This window comes from Microcebus murinus, chromosome 1, assembly GCF_040939455.1.
Source record: "Microcebus murinus isolate Inina chromosome 1, M.murinus_Inina_mat1.0, whole genome shotgun sequence".
Taxonomy (NCBI): domain Eukaryota; kingdom Metazoa; phylum Chordata; class Mammalia; order Primates; family Cheirogaleidae; genus Microcebus; species Microcebus murinus.
In genome coordinates, this window is record NC_134104.1 from 140124136 (window position 1) to 140149516 (window position 25381).

Here is a 25381-nt window from a genome sequence, read left to right on the forward strand (position 1 = left end):
ATAAATATGGAATGCCTCATGAATTTGCATGTCATGCTTGCACAGAGGCCATGTGAATCTTCTCTGTATCATTCCAATTTTAGTGTATGTGCTGCCAAAGTAAGCACCCAGCACCATTTATTGAAGAAACTGTTCTTTTCCCAATGTGTGTTTCTTGGCATCTTTGTAAAAAATCAGTTGTCTGTAAAGGCATGGATTTCTGTGTTGTCTTTTCTGTTCCATTGGCTTGTGTCTGTTTTTATGCCAGTACCATGCTATTTTGGTTAAATAGCTTTGTAATATATTTTGAAGACAGTTAGTGTAAGGTCTTCAGTTTTGTTCTTTTTGCTCAAGATTGCTTTGGCTATCTGGGGTCTTTTGCATTTCCATATAAATTTTGAGATTGTTTTTTCTATTTCTGTGAAGTGTGTCAGTCACTGGTTATTTTGATAGGGAACACATTGAATCTGTGTATTGCTTTGGGTAATATGGACATTTTAACAATATCAATTCTTTCATAAACATGGTATATCTTTCCATTTGTGTCCTCTTCAATTTCTTTCATCAATGTTTTATGGTTTTTATTGTAGAGATCTTCCACCTCCTTGATTAAATTTATTTCTAGGTATTTTTTTGTGTAGCTATTTTAATTGGTTACATGTCTTGAGTTGTTCTAAGAAAAACAATAGAATTGTTTTCTTGATTCTTTTTCAGATAGTTCACTGTTGGCATACAGAAAGTAGTTTTTGTATCCAATAACTTTATTAAGTACATTTATTAATTCTAACAGTTTTTTGGTGGCGTATTTAGAGTTTTCTATATATATGACCATGTCTGTAAATAGGAACAATTTGGTTTTCTTCTTTCCAATCTGGATGCTATTTCTTTCTCTTGCCTAATCTCTCTGGCTAGAACTTCCAGCAATATGTTGAATAAAAGTGATGAAAGTAGGCATCCTTGTCTTGTTCCAGATCTTAGAGGAAAAGTGTTCAACTTTTTCTCTAAATAATCAACTTTTCCCAACAGCAGTATGTTAGTTGTGGGTATGCCATGCATAGTCTTTATTGATTTGAGGTATGTTCCTTCTATACCCAATTTGTTGAAAGTTTTATCATGAAGGGATATAGAATTTTATTGAATGATTTTTCAGCATCTAATTTGGTTTTTGTCCTGATTCTGTTAATGTGATGTATCATGTTTATTGATATTCATATGTTGAATCATCTTTGCATCCCTGGGATGAATCCCACTTGATCACAATGAATGATCTTTTTAATGTGCTGCTGAATTTGGTTTGCTAGTATTTTGTTGAGGATTTTTGGGTATATTTACATAAAGGATATTTGCCTGATCAAATACTAAATATAAATCTTTGAACAGTTTAGAAAGTATAAAAGAACATTTCTATCCTTGAGGTAAATACAGGAAACAGAGTTAAAATATAAACACAGACTGCAAAAAGATATTTCCAAGGGTCATTTCTAACAAAGGATAGCATCCATAATATGTCAAGAACTCTCAAAAAAAAAAAAAAAACTTCAGGCTGGGCCTGGTGGCTCACACCTGTAACCCTATTACTCTCGGAGGCCAAGACAGGAGGATTGCTTGAGGTCAGGAGTTTGAGACCAGCCTGAGCAAGAGAGAGACACCATCTCTACTAAAACTAAAAAAACGAGCTGTGCATTGTGGCGTTGGCCTATAGTTCCAGCAACTCGGGAGGCTGAGAAAAGAGGATCACTTGAGCCCCAAAGTTTGAGGTTGCTGTGAGCTTCGATGACACCACTATACTCTACCGAGGACAGCAGAGTGAGACTCTGTCTTAAAAAAGAAAAAAATTTAGTTTTTCATGAGGGAAAAAAACCCTCAATTTAAAAGAAGGCAAATGATAGAAACAAACAACTCATGGAAGTGCGGAAACCTAAAAGGTCGACAAACAAATGAAAAGATGATCAGGTTCACTGGTATATGGGAAATATAAAATAAAATGAGGCACCATTTCAGTCCCAAACCAGCAAAAATGTTAAGTTGAATTAATATCATGGGCAGGACAAGAGTGGGGAAACAAGCACTCCCATATGCAGTTGATAGAAATATAAACTGGGGCTACTTTTTTTTTTTTTTGGTGAGACAGAGTCTCGCTCATTCACCCCAGGTAGAATGCAGTGGCGACTACAGGGTCATGCCACAATGCCAGGCTAATTTTTCTATTTTTAGTAGAGATGGGGTCTTGCTCTTACTCAGGCTGGTCTCGAACTCCTGAGCTCAGGGAATCTTCCTGCCTCGGCCTCCCAGAGTGCTAGGATTACAGGTGTGAGCCACCATGCCCGGCCCTGGGTCCATCAATTTGGAGACCCATTTGGAAATATTTAGCCATGCTGAAATCGCACATACCTTCTGACCCAACAATTTTACTTCTAAGTACTTATCCAACATATAAACTCTCACATATGTGCACAAGAAGGGATGTTCAAATATGTTTGTTCATGGCAACACTGAAATGAACAAAAACTAAAAACGTTAAAATTTTTCTGTAGAGAGAGGAATATGTAAATTGTGACATATTTATACAATGAAATATCAAATAGCATTTACAATGAGTGAACCAGAGTTACATTTATCAGATAAATTTCAAAATACTATTTATTTAAAAAGCAAGCTATGAAACCATACATATAGCACAAACACATTAGACATTGTTTATGGATACATCTGTACATATACTATAGACAATAAAAACACAGACAGGAAGGATACCTACCAAATTCAATATAGTGTTTACCTTTGGAAAAGGAAGAATAAGGATTAGAGGGAGTAGTACTTTAAAAGTATAACTTTATTTTCTTTTGTAAACAAGGGACCTTGAAGCAAATTTGGCAAAATGTTATAATCTACTAAAGCTAGTTAGTAACAGTTGTTATCCTTTGTACATCTGTAACAGTTGTTATCTTCTGTATATCCAGGGCTTGAAATATTTCAAAAATTAAAAATAAAAGTAGCCAAATGTAAAAATGTTGGGGGAAAGACAATACTTCCCATCTTCTATTATACCAATTTTCTATGGTACATATTACTGTACTTTTAGAATTATAATTTAGCCACAAATTTACCAGTGGTGGAATTGCCCTACCCAGACCTCTTGTTAAGTAAGTTTTCCTTACTGTTTAAGACACATCTAACGTAAGTCTTCTGCTCCTTATACAGCATACTGCACATTGCTACAGTGCTCTTTAGAAAAATAAAACACAAAACCCTGAAGAATGTACAAATTCCAGTGAGTTCTTGATGACTATAAAGACCTTGTTATTCTCATACAGGCTGGAGGCAGGAATTTCGCAAACTATACAAATAGCTGTAGCTTTACAAGAACCACCCTAGTTTTTGCTTCATGCTTTCCTAATCATTGAACAGTCTGTTAGAGAATATGTCTATTTTGTTTTTAGTATTATTAGCCATATCTAGAAATGTGACAGAGAGTCTAAACTTGCTTCTTTGGAAGTATTTAAAGGTGTTCTCACTCTGTAACATTCTTTTGTAACTCTTCACATGTGACTCCCTAAAAATGTTGTTTAAATGTGTATTCTAACTTTTCAATTAGCAGGACAGCTCATAGATAGGAAATGGATTTGTTTCTTTTCTAGCCTGGATAGATCCACAATCTAGTATTCTATATAGGTACTCAACAAGGTTATAGAGCCAACTCCCAAAACTATAGAGAAAGGTTTCATCTAAGCATCATGCTTCTATAATAAACAATGACAAAGGTATGAACATTTTAATTAAATGGATTTATTTAAAAAGAAGACTACAAAATTTGACATCAAGAAAGATCAAAAAGGCCCACAGGATTTAAACTGACAAATAGAAAAATGGCTATAAACAATGTAAAAATACATTTCCTGGTCCTCTAACAGAACATAATTTAAGTATAGTAATTATAAAATTTTTGTACTGTAAATGCATTTCCCTTATAATTAAGAACCATTCTAAACACATTATTTGTATAAAATGTAACAAATTAAATTTACCATAGCTGTTAATAAAAAATTATTTTAAGTTCGAGTTTATTGAGTTTGCCCTTTTCTGTAGGTAATAGTGATTTCTGGTCCCAAGTTCTCCTTGAACTTATTCACTACAATGGTCTTTTTACTCTCTTATTTCATTCTATAATAGAAGAGAGAGGTTAAACCATTCATGGGTTTCATAAAAAACAATGTGAAGGAAGGTTCTAGAGTGACCCAAAATACCAGTGAATGTATCTTTTTGAACAGGCAACAATTAAGTGGCCAACGAAGAGACCCATTTCTGCACCAATGAAACAAATGGAGGTGAAATCTGAGAACAAGCAGAGCTGAATCTCAATGCCAACATGCTACACATGTGAGGCCAGCTAAGAATATGTCACTCAATCTTGATTACACCTGATGCCTGGGTGGTGACTCTGAGGTAGCCCAGATGATTTGCTATGAATTCTAGATGGGTACAGATGAACTTAAAATGACAATGGTACAGTCTCATATGAAAATCTACAATCTGCTTACCATATACTGGTTGTCTGAATCAGTCTTTATTCTTAAACCCAAGACCCTGCTACTTCTCCTCTCTTAGATGACACACCCAATAAAAATAGCATTCATGATTGGTTTCATTATCTCCCGAATGGATAGTGGTGACATCATCACTAACACTAGCATCTAAACTCTGATATAAATAGGTAAGGTACTCGTCAGTGAGACAGAGCAGAAGCTATGTCTGGCCATACTGACCAATTCCTGAGAACCACATTAGCCATGTTCATGCAACTGAAACCCATTTACAGCACATAAATGGCAGATGAGAAACTAAAAATGATGGGGTCATTAAACTGTATCACTGGAAACATGATTCCACTGTTTCAGATAGAAAACCTATCCCAGGAGACTTCCACCAAAGTACAAAAGGACCTGACATACGGGTTTATCACCTTAACACTAGAGACTCAGGTCAAAACTCTAGCAGAAGGTAAATAAAGGTCTGGTCTGTGAACCACTTGGACAGAAAGGTGCTATTTCAAGTGCTGTACCTGTCTGGCTCTAAGACAGCTGCCAGCAACAGACTATTCTTCCAAATTATCAGAACTGCTTATAAAGTAACTCTTGAGAATGGTCTGATTAATCCCTTATACCACCAATAGTATTAATCTGGGCAGGGTTCTCTGGATATTCATTTTCTTAAGACAGTCTCTTCCAAAGAGAAACTAGAGCAGCGCCTATGTGGAAACAGAACCCTAAAGATCCTGCTACACACCCTTCACAATTAAAAGGACCCAAGACTCTGGATCACCTAAAGACAAGTGACAACAAGAAAGACCCAGAGCCAGGGGTCCACTTCTGCCAGATGATGAAGCTGTACATGGCTCCATATCTGTCTGATATTATCTTTGGTCCTTAGGAGTGATATTAGTTTCTTCAATTTTTTTTATGTGTTACATAATAATTCTTTTTCTCTTTTACTTTACATCAATAACCAAAGTACAGTATAAACATGAGGTTGCTGATATTGCTGCTTTTATACACATTCAATACCAACATCCTCCATACATTTTATATTAGGCTATACAAAAGCATCCAAAAGAGTTAATAATTATCCTAAACCATCACAATATAATTTCAAGGCTGAATAAGATACAGTAAAGCCAGGTATTACATATTAAAGAAAAACACCTAGACCAACATTTAAAATATTGGTGTCTTAAATGTACATTAAAATCTCATTAACAGAACATAATCTAATCATTAAACCAATAGCTAAGCAAATTAATTTTAAAAATAAAAATTTCTAAATGATGAATAAATCATGCTGTTTATACAACCATAAAGCATAATTTGGAAGCTAAGCCTAGTAACAGAATGCTCTATAACAGAATGACAAAATCATTTATCATCAGTTGACCTGTGTCATTTAAAAAAAAAACAATTGTCTTCCATCTCCCGCCCACCCCCAAATCTCCATTTGATCTATATTATAACCATTTTTTTTAATTTAAAATCATTTTTTAAACCCTGTGGCCTGATTTGTGGTGACTGACACAATATTGATAAAACTGCCTTCCTGCCTTTCCTCTTGTTCTCCAAAAGAAGTGGTTTAAACAATTACACAAATGCTACAAGAGCTTCTGCCAGGGCTCAGGCATCACAACACAAAATCACTACCTTACATAACAACCACTTTCCAGGGTCTTTAAGCATTAAGTGGCTGAGTGAGTTGTTCTGTCCTAGGGGTATTCTCAGGTTTTCTCCTCTGGGATTCCTGTCGTCTTTCAATGAACATAACAACAAAGTCAAGCAGGAACAGAAAACTTGCTATAAATCCAAACACCTGAGGAAAAAGGGAGAAAGGTTCTATGAGGAATTTTGGAATATAATCTCACATGTTCTACTTGGCTCTGAGAGTGCTTCATAAAAGCAAGATGTTCATCAATTTTACCTTATACACACTACTTTTAATTTTAATAGTAAAAAAATGTTTTAAAGTCATCAAAAAATGGAAAGTTACAAAAGAAAAACTTCCAGAATAATGGCTATTAGTCAAAGTCTCACAAAATACAAATCTATGTGCATGTGTATGTGCAGAATGCTAATCTACAAAACTAATATTAGTAGATGAAAATTAAATCCTATAAAATGATACAAAACGCAGGATTATTAGAATGACCCACAGATGAGATACCGGAAATATAAGTGTAGGCAACTCAGCCTAGATGAAACTGGACAAAAAGAAATTTCATCTTGAAGACACTATTGGGTTAACATTTTCCAGTTAATTGTCACATTGTAATGACACAGTGACATAACACTACCTACTTCCTCTTCCTTAAATCACTTCCTCATTTACTCTTCTGACATATGATCAAACATTCTGAGAATTCTGTCAAGAGACAGAAGACCATATTTCAAATTTAGCTACTTCAGTAGCAAAACCCAAAAGAAAATGGGGCCAAAGAAGTGTGAAGAAAAGAAAACTGATATAGGTGATAGCTCAAGTCTCTTCCAACTCTGACCTCCACCTCCATGACTTTTAACATTCTGTCAGTCTGTTCCAGTTTCCTACCCTTCCCCTCCCCCTTCCCCCAAAGAATATGCATTCTGCCTCATTTCACCATACAGTAAACTGAGTTCCAAATTCATGAATTCACCTGGATGTCCCCAGCATATTCAGCCTAAATTTAATGATCAATTCACCCGCAAAACCAAAGTCTTTCTCCCCTGCAGAGTCTTTACTCAGGCTTGATAGCATCTATCCCTTTATTTTCCTAGCAAACTTTTTGAATCCTTCAGATGCAGACTTTGTCTGTGAAGCTGTCACCATCTCAGAGAGCCCCAGTCCATACAGGGCCCTCTACACTATACAATCCAGACAAGAGATTTTCCAGCTCTTTTGCTCACATACTTCCCAAATTTTTTTTTAAAGTGAATTCCCTCACTTTTTTAAGTCTATAAAACTTTTCATAATTTAAATAGTTGCAAAGGGTAATTTCCAGCATATAATAAATACTGACTTTTAAACTATCATTCACTATTAAATAAATATATCCAATGAATTCTAAATACTGTAACAATCTAAACCATCATCTAATTAAAACATATAAATAAATTCTTTTTCTAACAGGTGGGAATTTTTCCCCCTAGAACTAATTTTTCTTCAACTTCATTTCACTTCCACTACAGAATTTTATAATAATATATTTTTATATTCCTATTGTATCGATCACTGTATCATACTCCTCTGTAACAAAAATATGTGTATAAACTGAAATTAACCATAAGACTTTATTAAAACTTTGATTTTTCTCTTCAACTGGTTTATGTACCCATGGATAAATATTACTTATGGTTCGAATGAATCAAGGTTCAGCATTGATGTTACTGCTATGTTTTGTTTTCAGCACATGTAAGTGCTAAGAAAATGTAGTCACATGAATAGGTAGATATATTATAGCCATGTAATCTCTGAACTCTTTTTTTTTTTTTAATTCTTTTTTGTTTTTGAGACAGAGTCTCACTCTGTTGCCCACGCTAGAGTGAGTGCCGTGGCATCAGCCTAGCTCACAGCAACCTCAAACTCCTGGGCTCAAGCAATCCTCCTGCCTCAGTCTCCCGAGTAGCTGGGACTACAGGCATGTGCCACCATACCTGGCTAATTTTATATATATACATTAGTTGGCCAATTAATTTCTTTCTATTTATAGTGGAGACAGGGTCTCGCTCTTGCTCAGGCTGGTTTTGAACTCCAGACCTCGAGCAATCCACCCGCCTTGGCCTCCCAGAGTGCTAGGATTACAGGCATGAGCCACCGCGCTCGGCCTCTGAACTCCTTTTGAGTTGTTCTATCATAAAAGTAGTTTTAATGGTCGATTAGCTGACAACTCTATTAATTACAACTTCAATTTTGTTAAGAACAAAGTATTAATTGGAAACCACCTGATTTACAAGAGGATTTGTTATCCAGTTGTTAGGCATTCAAGTTTACAACATTGATACCACTCCAGGTCCACGATCTTGATTTGCAATTCTGAAACCCAAAAAGCTACAAAAACCTCAAAGTTTTCATGATTTATTTGACTCAAAATTGACATGCAGTAAGACTATTTATAGTCTTCATTTATCCCTTTTACTGTAAATATTCATGTTTCACTTCAGAAATATGTTGGATTACAGGGTCTGCCCCAGGCCCTCAAATGGTATTGTGTAATATTGTAAATGCACCTTTCCAAATCCAAGATGTTCTGAATTCTTAAAAAAAAAAAAAAGAAAAAAATCTGTCCTCAAGGATTTCAGATAAAAACTGAATCTTTATTTTCCCTTTGTTGTACTCAAGGGTTTTTTGTTTTGTTTTGTTTTACAACTCAAGGCAATGTACCATAGTAAGATTTGGGACAAACACATTTTTCTTATTTGGGGTGGGGGTGGCGGGTGGGACAGGTGGTGACTGTGAAAGGGAAGATGGGAAAGAACTGGCAAGACTCTTCTACCAAGATGAATTCTCAGACATACTAGTTTTAAGATAGACTACATATGGAGATTAAAAAGTTGGGAACTGATTTACTCAAAAACTACCCCTCTTAGTACTCCTTGGAAAGTCTTGGTGAACTACCCCTAGAAACTATCTAGACCAACTTCTATTGGTTGGTTTGACGTACTCCATTACAATCTATTTACCTATCTCCTTTACTAGACTCAACCTTTGAGTCATTTCTCCTACGTATTCTCTCTTTCTTTTTTCTTTTTTTTTTTTTTTACCAGAGATGGGGTCTTGCTGTGTTGCCCAGGCTGAAGTGCCAGTGGCTATTCATAGGTGCAATCACAGCCCACTATAGCTTGAAACTGCTGGGCTCAAGTGATCCTCCCACCTCAGCCTCCCCAGTAGCTGGGAGTGCAGGCGTGTGCCAATGCTCCAGGCTCTCCTGTGTATTTTCTACACCTGGAACAGCACCTGGCATGTGGGTATGCTTTTGTCAACTGAAAAGTAGAGAAATGTAAGATAATAAAGTCAATTTTACTACTTCCATGAGCAGTAACACATTTATATGTGGAGTAAATGGATTTTTGTTAACAAAACTCAAATTCTAGATAGGTTCCAGGTTTTTAAGGCTATCATATTCATTTGCTTTTATGTCTTCTATTCAAAATTACACTAAAAAATACGTTGAAAGACAACATGTTGTATAACTTGTCAAGTACTTTCCAAATTCCATATTTCTAAATAAACAAAAATAAGCAGAGTTAAAAATACAAAGTACTTACAATTGCAGCATATTCAGCTGTGGTCCTGTCATGCGTGGAAACAAAAATGATGGATGCCAGCAAAAATACACATCCTGTTCCCAAAGTAATGTAAAAATCCTATGCATACATATAAAACACATAAAGAATACAGTATGGTTAGATTCATGGAAACAAACGGTTTAATTTTTAAAAGCTTCAATAATTTTTTCTCTTGATACAATCCAAACTTACATACCCCAACTTCTAACTTTGTGGCATTCAATATATGTAAATACTCTGGTAAAGAAACAGTATCTATACTTTGGATTGGGCATATTGAGAAAGTATGTTACAAAATAATCTTTAATAAAAACAGTCCTCCAAAAGGTGCCCTCTTTTTCTCTAGGATGTATTAAAATTATCAAAGCCAAAGCATTTTATTACAGTTCCATCTTACTTTCAGCAGAAAAAGCATTTTTCTTTCCTCACAAAGTATTCTATGCTAGCCTGGCATCTCAGAGTACTTCCGTGCTCTGAAAGCAGTTTGGAAAAGAGAGAATAAAAAAAAATCACCCGTCATTAACTAAATACAAATATGCCAATAGCATTTTTTAGATGTAAGCTTCCTGGAATAATATATTGCCTTCAAGTGTTCCAAGTGGGTAATCCAAAATGAGCTTATATGATGAGCTTATCTACTATATAAAAGCTACTGTATCTCATCATAATGCAGCTTACAATGCTGAGATGCTTCATGGGTTTCCAAGTGCTCTCACAGGCATTACTTCATAAGGCTCTCATATGCTAACTGAAAACAGTCACTTACATACATACTTAATTCAGAGGGGGAAACTGCTAAAATGATAGCCACTTCAAAGTGTTGTAAGTCTGACACTTTTTGAGTTTTCTGAAACACAACCTCCCCGAAACCTAGTATCAATAAAACTATCCAACATAGAATTCCTATATAGTCAATCATTCACTTAATACTGATAAAAAAATTAAGAAATTTTCTCTTTGATTCTAAAAGAAATGTCTTCCTGTGGTACTTTCTCCATTTCTTATTTTTTTAATTATTTCAAATCTGCTACATACAAATATAAAACTCTATTCCCTAATATTCAGAGTACACTGAAGGAGATATTTAAACAAGACAATCAGTTTGAGACAGAATAATGCAGTGCTCAATAAACATGAGTTCTAGACCATACCATGTGAGCATAATTCCCACCTCTACCACTTCCTAATTATGCAACTTTCAACTAGTTACTTCACTTCTCTGTGCCTCCATTTGTTTACCTGCAAATTGGGAATCATAAAACTATCTTCTTCATAAAGTGATTCTAAAGATTAGAGTTAATCCATGGAGGGTACTTACATCAGTGCCAGGCATATATATAGTAAATGTCCCACAATGGCCACATCAAGAACTGTGTGTATGCTGTCATCAAATGCTTGATGGGATTTGATTCAGACTCTCAGACTCCATTTGTTTTTCAAAGTTATTTTTTTTTAATCAAAGTTATTTTTTAACTGTTTGGCATCAACTTTAATTTTTTAACTTAAACAATTATGCTAATTATTTCATCTGTCATCCCACAAATCCAAACCACACTCAAATAAAAACATAGGGTCAGCAGACTAAGTCTTTAGAAAGTTAAGCATCTAGACTCCCAAGTACAATTTTATCATAAGGAAATTTCTGAACAATGAATTCAACAAATGCATCCATAATTTATTTATAGACAACTTTTCATGATCAAATCAAAGCAAAATATAGCTAGAGTTTATTTGTTGTCTTATTTAGAAGCTCCAGAAATATCTCACATTAGTTCACTTCTCTATCTCCAGTACCTAGTATAATGCTTGGCATGTATTAGGCACACAATCAATAACTGTAAAACCAATAAGTGACATTCCGAAATGTGAGAAATCAAAAGGGACAAAGTCCTAGTTTTTTTTTTTTTAACAGTCAAATGTGAATTAAATTAAACCACCAATAATTGCGAATTATTGGCAGTGTTTGTCACTCTTATTCCAATCTCACTTTCCCTCTCATCCCCTTGGCAGGAAAAACTGAGTTGCTTCAAGGCAGAGAGTTGGAACAATAGATAGTGTCCTTTTTGTGTTGCTGAGTTTTGAAAGCATTGCTACTTTGAACAATAAAACTATGTAAGATTACAAAATAGCTATGCACTACATTTTTTCACACTTACCGATGATTTTACTTTGTTGCCATCAATTTTGCCATAAACGGGAGTGCAATACACCACCAACATAAGGACACTCAGAAGAAAGGCACTGCAGCTTACAAATTCAAAAAAGTAAAGTCCTCCACACAAAGTACACTGTGATACAATTTCTTCACAGATAAAGGCCAGCAGAGACAGCAACTACAAAAGAAGCAAAACACTATACTTAAGTGTTTTTTAAAGAACCTACATAATTCAGACAGCATCTGTTTACTCAACTGTTTATAACATGGAAACTAGGCAAACAAGATTAATGAATAAACCCCATCTACACAGAATTTACAGTCTGGCTGCCTTGAAGGAAACAAGGTAAACAGATAATTAACTATTGTGTGCTAAATGCCAAAACAGGGGAAATACAGGGTGTTATTATAAAAGCACACACGAGAGGCACTCAAGTTGGGGGTCAGGAAAGGCTTCTGGAAGGAAAGTTGAGATCTGAAGAACAGCAGGGTCAGTTTTGGAGTTGAAAGATAGGGAGAGAAGTTCCCGGCAGAGAAGCAGTACACAGAAAGGCCCAGAGGTAAGACAGCACATACACACACACATCCCACTACCACCCCAACTGAATTGTGAAAGTGAGTCAAATCAACACGGCTAAAGTGTAGAGTTTGAGGGATGGGAATCGCAGAATGAAAATTATCATATGAGGCCAGAGAGGTAAGCTAAAGCCAGATCTAAACGTCCTCATTAACTAGTTTAAGGAATCTGGATTTTAAGAGTTACAGGAGTGACATGATCAGTTTACGCTTTTAGTAGTTCTTGCTGGCTATGATATGGAGAAGGAAATGCAGGTAGGGGAAAACCTGGGGCAGCCATCCAGCTGGGAAGGTGATGTAGGAAATCAGGGAAAACACAGTGGCCAGGGCAGTAGTAATGAAGAAGAGTAGCTAATCACTGAGAGATACAGTAGAAGCTCCTCTCAGACAGGATGAGTACAAATCAAGTGGGACATGAGATAATACATATTACGTACTTTAAACACTTTATTTAACATAAAAGAAAAAGGCATATTTATTCATCAATCTTTTGAAATGGGTCTTTTGAGTACGGGTCTACTGATTGGAATCCCACATCGTGCTTTCTGCCTTAATCATTTTCAACATCATCTACAACTTCCAGGTGGCTGTGATTGAAGTAGAGTGAGATCCTGGACACTTTAGAAACAGACTGCATAACCTTTTTAGAGTCAGTCTAGTTTTACTAGCCTTGTATAGTTGCCTTGCTCTTATTTAATTCCACAGCAGATAATATTTCAGTGACTTATCTTTCAGTCTTTCCAAAGCATTCGATTTAGTTTCCATAGAAACAATTCCTTTTCACACTCAATTTTCGTTTGTGTAATATTTAATTGTTTGACTGGAAAAGTGCAGTTAGCATAAATCACTTATGGGAATGCCACCACTCAACTGATGACAGAAGCGAGAGTGCTGGAGTGCTAAGGAGGCACCTACTGCCCATGACAGGCTGTGGGTGTCAGGTGTGGTGGGAGGATGCTTAGCATGGTGAATGGACAATGTTAACTCTGGTTAACGGGCAACTCAATTAAATGCAGATGGGTTTTAACAACACTCCCACTGATGTACATGTGGTATTAACATACTGGTCCTCATGAAGAAAGAATCAGGTTTTTTACTTTTTCTTTTTAATAGGCAAGGGTGCTGGGGAGAGAATAAATTCCATTTTAAATGTGCTGTGATTGAGGGGGTCGGCCAGAGTTAGATGGAAATGTAGCTAGTAGGCAAATGAATATACAGGTCTGGAGCTCAGGGCTCAGGGAAGCAGTTTGAGATGCAGAGAAGTCTGAGATGCAGATACACATGTGGGAGGCAGCCAAGTAAAATGATGAGATCACCCAGAATAAGAAAGTCGGCCTTATGCAGAACTTGGAGGAATCCCAAGATTTAAGGGATATACAAAGGAGGAAACACGAGCAAAAAACAACTGGGAACAGCAAGCCAAAGGGGTAGCAGACAAGAAAAAAATATTTCCACAAAAAGAGAGTGATCAAGAGTGAGTGCTAAATGCTACTTAGAGGTTAATAAGAACACCACTGAAACACCTACATTAGACTGAGCAGTGAGAAGATTGCTGGTAACATCAGCAAGAAAAACTCCAGCACTGTCAGGTAGAGACGCTAGAGTACAGTACTATATATTGGGAAGTAAGGGAGGACAAGGCAGTGGAACAGAGATAGCACAGTCAAGAAGAGTGGCTGGGAGAGAGTGGCCAGATAGAGTAGCAGTGGATGATGCCAAATAAAAAGGAATTTCATGATGGGAGAGAATTGAGCATGTTTTAAATGCTTAGGTAGAAACTAGTAAGATGAGTGGGTCTAAAGACAGAGGTAGAAAAAAAGCTCTCTAAAGGTAGGATTCAGGGCTCAGGTTTGGGGCTAACTGTTCTCTAGAAATAATAGGGAAGAAGAGTGGTTCATTGGGCAGTTTGTGTGGGTTTTGTGGAAGCTGAGGGAATTTCCTTTTGAGAGCCAAAACCGTCAAAATGACTGATGACCCAAGTCAATGGCTAAAGGGAAACGCCATCTCACCCCAGTCAGGCCAAATGGCAACAAGATTGCTACCAAAATTAACAGATAACTTCATAGTATATAATAAACCTCTTATCCTACAAAACATTTTCAGGAAGAAGTCAATGACACAGCCACTCTGGAAAAGTTTAGCAGTTTCTTAAAAAACTAAGCATGCATCTACCATATGAGCCAGCAACTGCACTCTTAGGCATTTATCCCAGAGAAATGAAAACTATGTTCATGCCAAAACTAGTACATGAATGTTTATAACAATTTTATTCATGATGGCCCCAAACTAGAAACAACCCAGATGTCCTTCAATGGTTAAACTATGGTACATCTATACCATGATGTATCAGCAAACTTGACACACAGTGACCTACATACATCTCTGGAGAATTATGCAAAGCAAAAAAAAAAAAAAAAAATCCAATCTCAAAAGGTTACATACATGAATCCAATTATACAGCATTCTAAACAAAAACTATAGCCATGGTGAACAAGTTGGCTGTGGCCGGGGAAAAGTGGGAAGGTGTGGCTATAGACAGGTAGCACAAGGAAGTCCTGTGTGGATGGAACAGTTCAGTATCTTGATTGTAGTGATGATTACAGGAAGCTATACATGGGATAAAACTGCACAGAACCACACACACACACACACACACACACAAAGTGCGTGGGACCTCCCTGTACATTTTTTCACAGCTTCCTGTGAATCTATAATTATTTCAAAATAAAAAATTAAAAAAAAAAAGCAGTCATATCTAAATTGGCATCCAAAGCCTCTAAGGGATTTCCCCTCCTCCTACTGGCAATAAAAAATTCATATATATCCCCACAACTACAACTTAAAAAGAATTTATATAAGGATGAAAATAGATCCTATCCCTCTGATTTCCCATAAGTTAGTGAGACATGAAATAGCCCAGCACATCCCAAGTAACTTCCCTCAAACAGATCTTAGATGAGACATTCCCAATCACTGCCCCATAGGATATAAAGTGACAAGACAAATCACGGGTCACTGTGTAGAGGCAGTTCCTTAATCTCCTATAATTATAATTACAGAATGAGTTTTTACATGACTAGAGTATAATAAAATACTAAATGTCTAATATTCCACTCACTTTATTCTTGCCTCTATGTTAAATCTTTTCTAAGTTTTGTGAGTTTCTCTATGAGAAATTTACAAAATATACCTCAGCTATATAAAGTCAATTAACTGTGAGAAGATGCCAACCTAAAATTCTAATCAGGGTTTGAGAACAGTTGATCTTGAACCTTTTCTGGGGGCAGGAGGAGGCATTATAGGCACATGTCACCACGCCCAGCTAATTTTTTTTTTTCTATTTTTTGTACAGACAAGGTCTCATTCTTGCTCAGGCAGGTCTCAAACTCCTGAGCTCAAGCAATCCTCCCCCCTTGGCCTCCCAGAGTGCTAGGATTACAGGCGTAAGCCACCACCCGAACCATTCTTACTACAATAATTATCAGGAATACTCATCTGTAAAGATTACATGACAATCAAATCATATCTGTAGTAGAAATACAGACTGCTTGTCTAGTCTCAGTAAGAAAGGGACAGGATAGCCGGCACGGTGGCTCACGCCTGTAATCCTAGCTCTCTGGGAGGCCGAGGCAGGCAGATCGTTCGAGTTCAGGAGTTCGAAACCAACCTGAGCAAGAGCGAGATCCCGTCTCTACTAAAAATAGACAGAAACTAATTGACCAACTAAAAATATATACAAAAAATTAGCAGAGTGTGGTGGAGCATGCCTGTAGTCCCAGCTACTTGGGAGGCTGAGGCAGTAGGATCACCTGAGCCCAGGAGATTGAGGTTGCTGTGAGCTAAGCTGATGCCATGGCACTCACTCTAGCCTGAGCAACAAAGTGAGACTCTTCTCAAAAAAAAAAAAAAGAGGCAGGTTCTGCCTGGACATCCTAAGAGAAGAAGTACAATATTAAGCTTGGACATTCACCAGTTCCTATTCCCAGTTAAAGGCCAAGAAATCAGCACCACAACAAGCTATACTCAGTATGAAATTCTCTCCTGCTTCCTCATCTCTGAGGCTACTAACCTTCCTTTATAACCTCCCACAGCACTACAATTGCTAGTACAGTGGTCCAGGAACCAGCTTCATGGAAAAGAATTTTTCCATGGAAAAATTGTAGTTCGGGGAGTGAAGGGGGACAGGGGGTGGGGGTGGGGGAGTGATGGGATAGTTTCGGGATGACTCAAGCACATTACATTTATTGTGTGTTTTATTTCTATTATTATTACATTGTAATATATAATGAAATAATTATACAACTCACCATAATGCAGAATCTAATGCTGATCTGACAGGAGTCAGAGCTCAGGCGGTGACGCAAGCGATGGGGAGCGGCTGTGAATACAGATGAAGCTTCCCTCACTTGCCTGCCCCCTACCTCCTGCTGTGCGGCCTGGTTCCCAACAGGCCACAGACCGGTACCAGTCCACAGCCCAGGGGTTGGGGACCATAGCACTAGTACAAAGTATATTTGAATATTCTATATCCAATACTGTAATATGTATAGGAACAAGTAATGATGGAGTAACAAGAACAATATATAAGAAAAAATAAAAAAAACAATATATTTTATACTACATAATTGAACATTCCTATATAGAAGTTTAGAAAATCTCAGGAAAATGTTCAGAGTAGCTGGAGAAGAATGAATGGAAAAGCAGGACTCAAACTAGGGTTGAGAGACGCACAGAATCTGGACAGGCAGAGGACATTCCAGGTGGGAGAATGAAAAAGAACTGATTCATAAAAGCAAGAATTTGCAGTGGTAATTCTGAAAGATAATAAGGCAACTGACCTAACTGGATGGGGATGATGGAAAAAATGGTTAAGGAGTTGGGTGTGTTTATGTAATGATTATGCAAGGGAATACGGACTTCTAGATGAAGGCAGCAGGAACATCTATCTGCATGGCTTTGTAGGTTAGAAGATAGGAGCAGAGGATTGGGTGGGGCCTGAGAAATTCTACAGTTCAAGAGTAGGAGGGAAAAGGAAACTAGCATAGGACATGTCACAGGAAGTGTTTAAAAAAAAAAACTACGAAAACTCCTTAAAAAGCAAGTATATACTCCAAACTTAATAAAGCAGTGATGCCTGAGAGAGTGGGAGTGTGATTTATTTTATTTTAATCATATTTTTTGGTTGATATTTTGGGTAAGCAGATTTTTCTTGTATTAAAAAAGAAAAAAGGCCGGGCGCTGTGGCTCACGCCTGTAATCCTAGCTCTTGGGAGGCCGAGGCGGGCGGATTGCTCAAGGTCAGGAGTTCAAAACCAGCCTGAGCAAGAGCGAGACCCCGTCTCTACTATAAATAGAAAGAAATTAATTGGCCAACTGATATATATATATATAAAATTAGCCGGGCATAGTGGCGCATGCCTGTAGTCCCAGCTACTTGGGAGGCTGAGGCAGAAGGATCACTGGAGCCCAGGAGTTTGAGGTTGCTGTGAGCTAGGCTGACGCCACGGCACTCACTCTAGCCTGGACAACAAAGTGAGACTCTGTCTCAAAAAAAAAAATAAAAATAAAAATAAAATAAATAAATAAATAAAAAAAGAAAAAAGTATGAAAGTTAAGGGAAGGAAGAATTTCAAGAAATGGGTGGTCACCAGCATAAAATACCAAAGTGGTCAAGAATAGGAAGAGAGAAAATGTCACTGAATTAGGTTAAGAAGTTAATGGTAAATGTAACCCATATTATTTCTGGTAAACAGTTTTGTTCTCAATAGCATGAAGTCACCACGCTAAATACTGCTTACTAAATATTAAGCTAAGTACCTAACAACTGTATACTCAATGTAGCTCCTTTTAATGACATAAAAGTTTACCCAAATATAATTAAGGAAATTATCAAGCTTTCAGAGTTGGGAGGGCCCCTGGAAAGCAGAGTCTCCCATGGGAGACTCTTACTTCCTGTAAACTCCCATGTTTACAGGAAGTAAGCTTCTGACAGGTTAAGTCCTAAGTTATCCAGGCATAGACAAAAGAACCCACGTCTCCTGAAACCCACTCTGTATTTGCTCCCCACATGAAACACCATTTATTAAGTTCATTTTTTGATTATGCATGTTTGCATAGCTTTTCCTTTTAGATTGGGTTTTTGAAGTTATAGCCACAGTTTTGTATATTTCCCTTTGTGCTATTAAATCATAATTGCATTAAAAGCAATTTGCTAGAGTCAACGTATTTGGGAAGTCTCAGTGACTAAAAGATGGTCTTACTCACAGCTCTAGTGATTTAAACATTCAGATGGTAACTACCCTGTATCTTTTTCCATTTCAGTTTCACTGCCTTTTCTGAAAATTCAACTCTTCCTTAATATTAACCATCATTATATTAAATACTCATTCTCCATCATTTATCTTTAACAGTCTACTACTTAAAATTTTTTATATAAAAATTTTTAATGTTTGCCATTAATTATAAGGCTCCACCTTAAAAATTATATGAATTTATAAATTAATGAACTTGCTATTAAAAAGCTTATAGTTATAATAGTAAGGTTCAAATAAAAACATCTCTCAGTTTGAAGAAATATATTAGGCCTCCCTTGCCTGAGGCAAATATTTATTCTTACAAAGGTTCAAAGATATAATTTGCTGACATTATGGATCTTCTTAAAGGAAAAAATAGAACATTTTGATTTGGTACGTATCAATTTTCACACTGAAATAATGAAAAGAGCCATCAACATAAGAAACTGCTTCTAAGTGATTTATTTCTTGGTACTTTCAGAATAACATTATTTAAAATGTAATATACTGAAAAGCACTGGTGAATCCTAAAACTGCTTGCCTGAAGAATGATTATAATTCCAGCACTGTGCAGCCAGAAGGACATTCAACTGATACGACAGACACAATGGGGAGTTTGTTGCAGGGAGAAAATTACATATATTTAGGTCATTGCACTAGCTTATTAGCAAGCAATTAGGTTACCAAATGTCAATTCTCCCCTTAAAACAAAAACTCCCTCAAAAAAAAAAATATATGAGTATAAGGTCAGATCCAAGGATAGAATAAACTGAAAAACTGATTGCATAAATTTAGGACTCCAGTAACTCCTTACACTGAATTCTCAACTGAGTATTTGTTCTTTAGCTCTAGAAGGGTGGATGGTAGTTAGGGGATGCTTAAGTTTTGACAAAATTCAGGTCACATCTGAATGGCAGATAAAGCTATAAAATTACATCTCCTCCTGTGTGCGTGTAGGCTCCACTCTCGACCTCAGAGGTGTACAGTTGTGTTACAGCAAACCCCATGGAGCCTCAGAGATTTGGAAAAAAAAAATCTGAAGAGTGAAAAGAACCTCAGAGGTAATCCAATTCATCGCCCTATGATTGTAATAATTTCCTAAGCACATACATGGATCTGGTTTTTAAGTTCTAGAGAAGTCTTCCTTTCTCTTTTGGGATCTTTGAGAATCTGCTAAGATCTGTGGGTCCAGAATAATGTACCCAAACATATACATGTACAACATTTTGAATATAATTTCACAGGGGATCTTTTCGTAGTTCATAAGCATGATGACTAGGGTTTCACACGCCTGTGTGCGATGTGCCTCCCTCAAACCTTGTTCAGCCATCAACACATTACTCATCTGATGTGGGAAAAAAAAATTTTTTTTTCATAGGATTTGCAAGTCCCTTGTTAAAATACCTCCTCCTCTGATTATGGGTTTCTCCATTACAGTTATCTCCTTATTGGAGCTCTCCACTTCTACTTAGTTTTTTAAAATGAAACATCTAAAGTAAAACAACCAACCTAAAGGCAGAGTTTGAGTTAAGGCAAAGAAGACCCTGCCAACTGCCTCAGAGTGGATGACAACTTTTACTGACTTCATATGTAACTTCCTTGGGACTTTCCAGGTAACTCTTGTAATATTCTGTTATTGTGAAGAGAGAAGACATTATTAAAACAGACAAAGCAGGAACAAAAAGGTAATCATCAAAGTGAAAGGTAATAACGAAAAAATATTTTTAAAACTTGGTATTTTTTTTTTTTTTTTTTGAGACAGAGTCTCGCTCTGTTGCCTGGGCTAGAGTGCTGTGGTGTCAGCCTCGCTCACAGCAACCTCCAACTCCTGGGCTCAAGCCATCCTCCTGTCTCAGCCTCCCGAATAGCTGGGACTACAGGCATTCACCATCAAGCCCGGCTAATTTTTTCTATATATTTTTAGTTGGCCAATTAATTTCTATTTTTTTTTTTTTTTTTTTTAGTAGAGATGGGGGTCTCACTCTTGCTTAGGCTGGTCTCGAACTCCTGACCTCCAGTGATCCTCCTGCCTTGCCCTCCCAAGTAGCTGGGACTACAGGCATGAGCCACTATGCCCGGCTTAAAACTCCATATTAAAGAAGGCATTCTTGTAACAAGCTCCCCATAAATAAACGGATTTCATAAAGAGACATTAGTTTTTATTCTTTCCCCATTTCTCCTTTTGAATGATGGAGAACAAATAGGAATAGTCTAACAATCTTTTCAAGACAAATTCATCTTCCCTTCTATGTCCAAGTATAACATCTAACCAAAATTTCTGGTTTTGTTCTTTTATTCTGGCAATAAGGAAGGAATCTGGTTGTGTTCTATTCCAAAGATATGGAACTATAGTTTACTAAACTATAATAAGGTAATGAGAAATTTTACTTTAGCTTTGCCACTTTTGATTAGAGAGAAAAAATAAAAGCAACTTAAAATATGAAATTTCATGGGCAGCAAACCAACACAGATGATGTCTTTTGAGCATCAAGAATGCTTTGGATGAATATTCTGTTCTAAAGAGTCTACTATTCATTCATGTAGAAACATTTTAGCTTTACTGCAGAGAAATACAGCTGATATCTAACAATCCTGTGAGAGCTGACAAGAAATGCAGAAGGAAGCACTTCTGGGGAGAAATAACAGCTTGTGCAAAGGAAGTAGCAGGAGGGAATTTCTTACCTTGATCGCTGCTAAGAAATTAAAGGCAGGGGCTGGGTGAAGTGGCTCACCCCTATAACCCTAGCACTTAGGGAGGCTGAGGTGGAAGGACTGCTTGAGGCCAGGAGTTTAAGACCAGCCTGAGCAAGAGCTAGACACCATCTCTACAAAAAATAGAAATATTAGCCAGGTGTGGTGGTGAGTGCCTGTAGTCCCAGCTACTGGGGCGAGAGGGTTGGGGGTTGGGGGGGTGTTAAGGCAGGAGGATCACCGATCACTTGAGCTCAGGAGTTAGAGGTTGCAGTGAGTTAGACGAGGCCACCACCACTGCCAGGAAGACATAGTAAGACCCTGTCTCAAAAAAAAAAAAAAAAATTAAAGGTGGCCAGTGTGGAACTATCTAGAGGGAGGCTGGAGAGTGACAGGACCAGACCTTCTTGGGTTCCATTGGCTATATTATCACTTGCCTCCAAGTGATTTTCCAGTCACTCCCAGATGTGGCCATTTTGGTGGCTATAAACCAGTGCCAGGCTTTCTGTTTTCTGTTCAATAAAAGTAGGTCATCTGAGTTCTAAGAATTTAAGTTCTGATCATTTGAGTTGTAAGAATTTAAGTTCTTCCCGGGGAAACCAATGAGCTATTTTTTTTACTTAGGATGGTTAAAAAACAAACCCAGCCAGAAGCAATGGTTCACCCCTGTAATCCTAGCACTTTGGGAGGCCAAGGCGGAAGGATCACTTGAGGCCAGGAGTTCAAGATCAGCCTCAGCAACATAACTAGACCTCATCTCTACAAAATATAGAAAAATCAGCAGGGCATGATGGCACCTTCCTGTAGTCCCAGCTACTCCTCGGGAGTTTGAAGCAGGAGGATGGCTTGAGCCCAGAAGTCTGAGATTGCAGTGAGCTGTCCACTGCATTCTATTCTAGTCTGAGCAACAGAATGAGACCTTGTCTCAAAATAAATAAATAAATAACACAAAACCCATAAACATTCTAAGCATTCTGAGTTTTCCCAAACTGGTCCTCTTGTAGAAAACGCTGCTCCTGACTGGTTGAAACAGTACAACAATAGCAGCTCAACACGAATATATAAACTATAACTGAAATCTAAAAAGAACTTTGATATTTCCTCTAAAAGGTTTACGGCATTTTAATTGCTTAAAATAAATCGAAACTAAAAGATATGGAAAGAGACGTATACCATGCCCTAGACATGCTATCCGCACATACACACAAAGAGCTGTCCTTCCTACCTCCAACACACACATTGCTCACTCAGAAATTAATTCTTTTTTCCAATGAATACAAAACTTCTGAAAGACAATTTACTGGCTATACACACACATCTCAAAGCCCTGCGTGATATGGGAAGCGCCTGTCCAAGTTAAACTGCTTCCATGTGCTCGCAACAGGAAAACCGCAAGAGCCAGAGAAAGATAAACAGAAAGTACTTTGCAGTCTAAATACAGGCACTTTGGGTGACAATGCAGAGTCACATCTGGGAGAGGAGAGGAAGGCAGTTGCAGAGGATGAGTGAAGGAAGTCTAAGTGGCTGATGTGGGGCTCCTCCGACGCATTTCCTGGACCCGCCTAACTCGCTCGGTGGCCCTAGTCGTCTTCGGGAACTCTGGTGGGGAAAGACCAGGGGCCGAGGGGCCGCCCGGCGGAAGCGGGGTGGGGAGGGCGGAAGGCAACGCCCCCTTCCCCCGGCGGGGACGGAGGGAACCGAGGGTGTGGAAACGGCCGCTTGCCGAACCACCGGGCTGAGAAGAAGCCGCTCGGCGGCCCCCCAAGCCCGCAGGCCGACGGCCCCCGGGCCAGACCCTCCTTCCCAGCCCGGCTCACGCTCCCGGGCCGCCGACTCACCAGCTGCAAGACTTTGAGAACTTGCCGGTACCACCGGAGCCGGCCCTTGAAGAAGAAGGCAGCGAGGCCGCTGCGGGGGCCTCTGACGGGGTCCGGATCCTCCTCCGTGGTGGGCCTGTACACCTCTCCGTTCTCCATCGCCCAGGGCCGGGGAACGCGACGGCCGCAGCAGCAGCAGCGTCACTGGCTTCGCGGACTTCGCGAACTCCAGAAGTCCCCGGGAGCGCAGAACGCCGTCACTTCCTGGGCCTTCTCCCCGCTTCCTGCCGACTCCGCCCTCGCCCGCGCCTTCTCCCGCCGCGGCCCCGCCCCGCCTTCCCCACACAGCCCCGCCCCGCTCGCTACACAGCCCCGCCCCGCTCGCTACACAGCCCCGCCCCGCTCTCTCTACACAGCCCCGCCCCATCTTCCCTACCCAACCCCGCCACGCTCTCCCTACATAGCCACGCCCCGTCTTCTCTACTCAGCCCCGCCCCACTCTCCCTACACAGCCCCGCCCCGCCTTCCCTACACAGCCCCGCCCCGCCTGCCCTACCCCGCCCCGCCTGCCCTACACAGCCCCGCCCCGCCTGCCCTACACAGCCCCGCCTGCCCTACCCCGCCCCGCCTGCCCTACCCCGCCCCGCCTGCCCTACCCAGCCCCGCCCCGCCTGCCCTACACAGCCCCGCCCCGTCTTCCCTACCTAGCCCCGCCCCGCTCTCCCTACATAGCCACGCCCCGTCTTCTCTACCCAGCCCCGCCCCATCTTCCCTACCCAGCCCCGCCCCGCCTGCCCTACCCCGCCCCGCCTGCCCTACACAGCCCCGCCCCGCCTGCCCTACACAGCCCCGCCCCGCCTGCCCTACACAGCCCCGCCCCGCCTGCCCTACCCCGCCCCGCCTGCCCTACCCAGCCCCGCCCCGCCTGCCCTACCCAGCCCCGCCCCGCCTGCCCTACACAGCCCCGCCCCGCCTGCCCTACACAGCCCCGCCCCGCCTGCCCTACACAGCCGAGCTCGCACCCCGCTGTCGCTCCAGACCTTAACTCCTCAAACTTGTCTGGTTGGGATTCTGGCTTTTGCCCAAGATTGGAGTTCTTTCTGTGGGCTTTTATTTCTCACTTCCCTCAATCTTCCATCTTCTAGCTATTCATTCATTCATTCAATCAATCAATCAATCAATCAATGTTTTTTGAGCACTTGCAGTGTGAAAGAACCCTGTTCTAGGTGCTGGGATTACAGACAAGCCAAAGACACAAGGCACCTGCCCTCTCAGTGCTACCTGCTAGTAGGAGAGACAGGCAATAAACAGTAAACAGATTAATAATTTCAGATAGTGATATGTGACATGAAAATAATGTGATGGAGAGTTGGGTGCCGAATAGGCCACTGTGTAGTTAGGAAAGGCATCTCGGAGAACCTTCCTATTTGAGTTAAATGAGACTCAAAGTATGAGAAGCAGCCAGGCTTGTGAAGATCTGGGGAGAGACTTTCATGCGGAGGGGACAGCAAATGCAAATGTCCTGTGGGCCAAATGAGCAGTGTTACTAGGGCTAAGTAGGAAGGATGACAGGAGATGAAATTAGAGATGCAGGCAAAGGTCAGATAATGTAGAGCAGCCTCGCAGACCAAGGGAAGAATTTGGATATCATTTTACATATAATAAATTGTCTGGAAGGACTTTCAGGATCGCTCTCTCCTGCCTTGCTCCGAATTCCTTTTAGGCTTACTTGTCAAATCATTTAGTTTGTCTTTCTTGGTCACCGGCTTCTATACTCACATATGTTACTTTTATGTGAGCTTAGGAAAACTCATGAAGGAATGTAATTATATTTTAGCAACCGAAGTTGATTGAGTTAAATGTCAGGCTGCACACCTATTTTCTCTACAGCAATGTAAAGTAGATACTATCATTATCTTCATTTTGCAGATGAGAAAACTGAGGCCAAGAGGTTGAGTATCATATCCAAAGTCAAACAGCCAGGAGCAGCTGGAGTACAGGCCTGGGCAGTCTGACTCACAACCTTGCTGTTAACTAACCACTAACCCAGAAAACTTAAGATCTCAAAAC

General features: G+C 39.3%; 1 protein-coding gene and 2 non-coding genes across 3 annotated transcripts; 1 reads left to right on the forward strand and 2 right to left on the reverse strand.

Moving 5' to 3' along the window:
- LOC142874938 (U6 spliceosomal RNA) lies at window positions 1-107 on the reverse strand. Its single transcript, XR_012922526.1, has one exon. It is a non-coding gene; the product is annotated as a U6 spliceosomal RNA (small nuclear RNA).
- Window positions 108-3745: 3638 nt separating this feature from the next.
- CMTM6 (CKLF like MARVEL transmembrane domain containing 6) lies at window positions 3746-23623 on the reverse strand. The gene is made up of 4 exons (XM_012769175.2): window positions 23333-23623; window positions 11936-12112; window positions 9759-9857; window positions 3746-6333 (listed from the first exon to the last, which is right to left on the reverse strand). The coding sequence occupies exons 1-4, from the start codon at window positions 23468-23470 to the stop codon at window positions 6196-6198; spliced, it is 552 nt and encodes a 183-aa protein (XP_012624629.1). The 5' UTR covers window positions 23471-23623; the 3' UTR covers window positions 3746-6195.
- LOC142875499 (small nucleolar RNA U13) lies at window positions 20051-20154 on the forward strand. Its single transcript, XR_012922858.1, has one exon. It is a non-coding gene; the product is annotated as a small nucleolar RNA U13 (small nucleolar RNA).
- Window positions 23624-25381: the final 1758 nt, after the last annotated feature.

Bases quoted from the DNA above. Each gene is read 5' to 3' on its own strand.
- CMTM6 (XM_012769175.2), bottom strand. From the start codon at position 23,470: ATGGAGAACGGAGAGGTGTACAGGCCCACCACGGAGGAGGATCCGGAC. The intron at 12,113-23,332 runs GTGAGTCGGCGG...CTTCTTTTGTAG, and splicing joins TTCTCAAAGTCTTGCAGCTG to TTGCTGTCTCTGCTGGCCTT. The intron at 9,858-11,935 runs GTAAGTGTGAAA...ATGTATGCATAG, and splicing joins GCAACAAAGTAAAATCATCG to GATTTTTACATTACTTTGGG.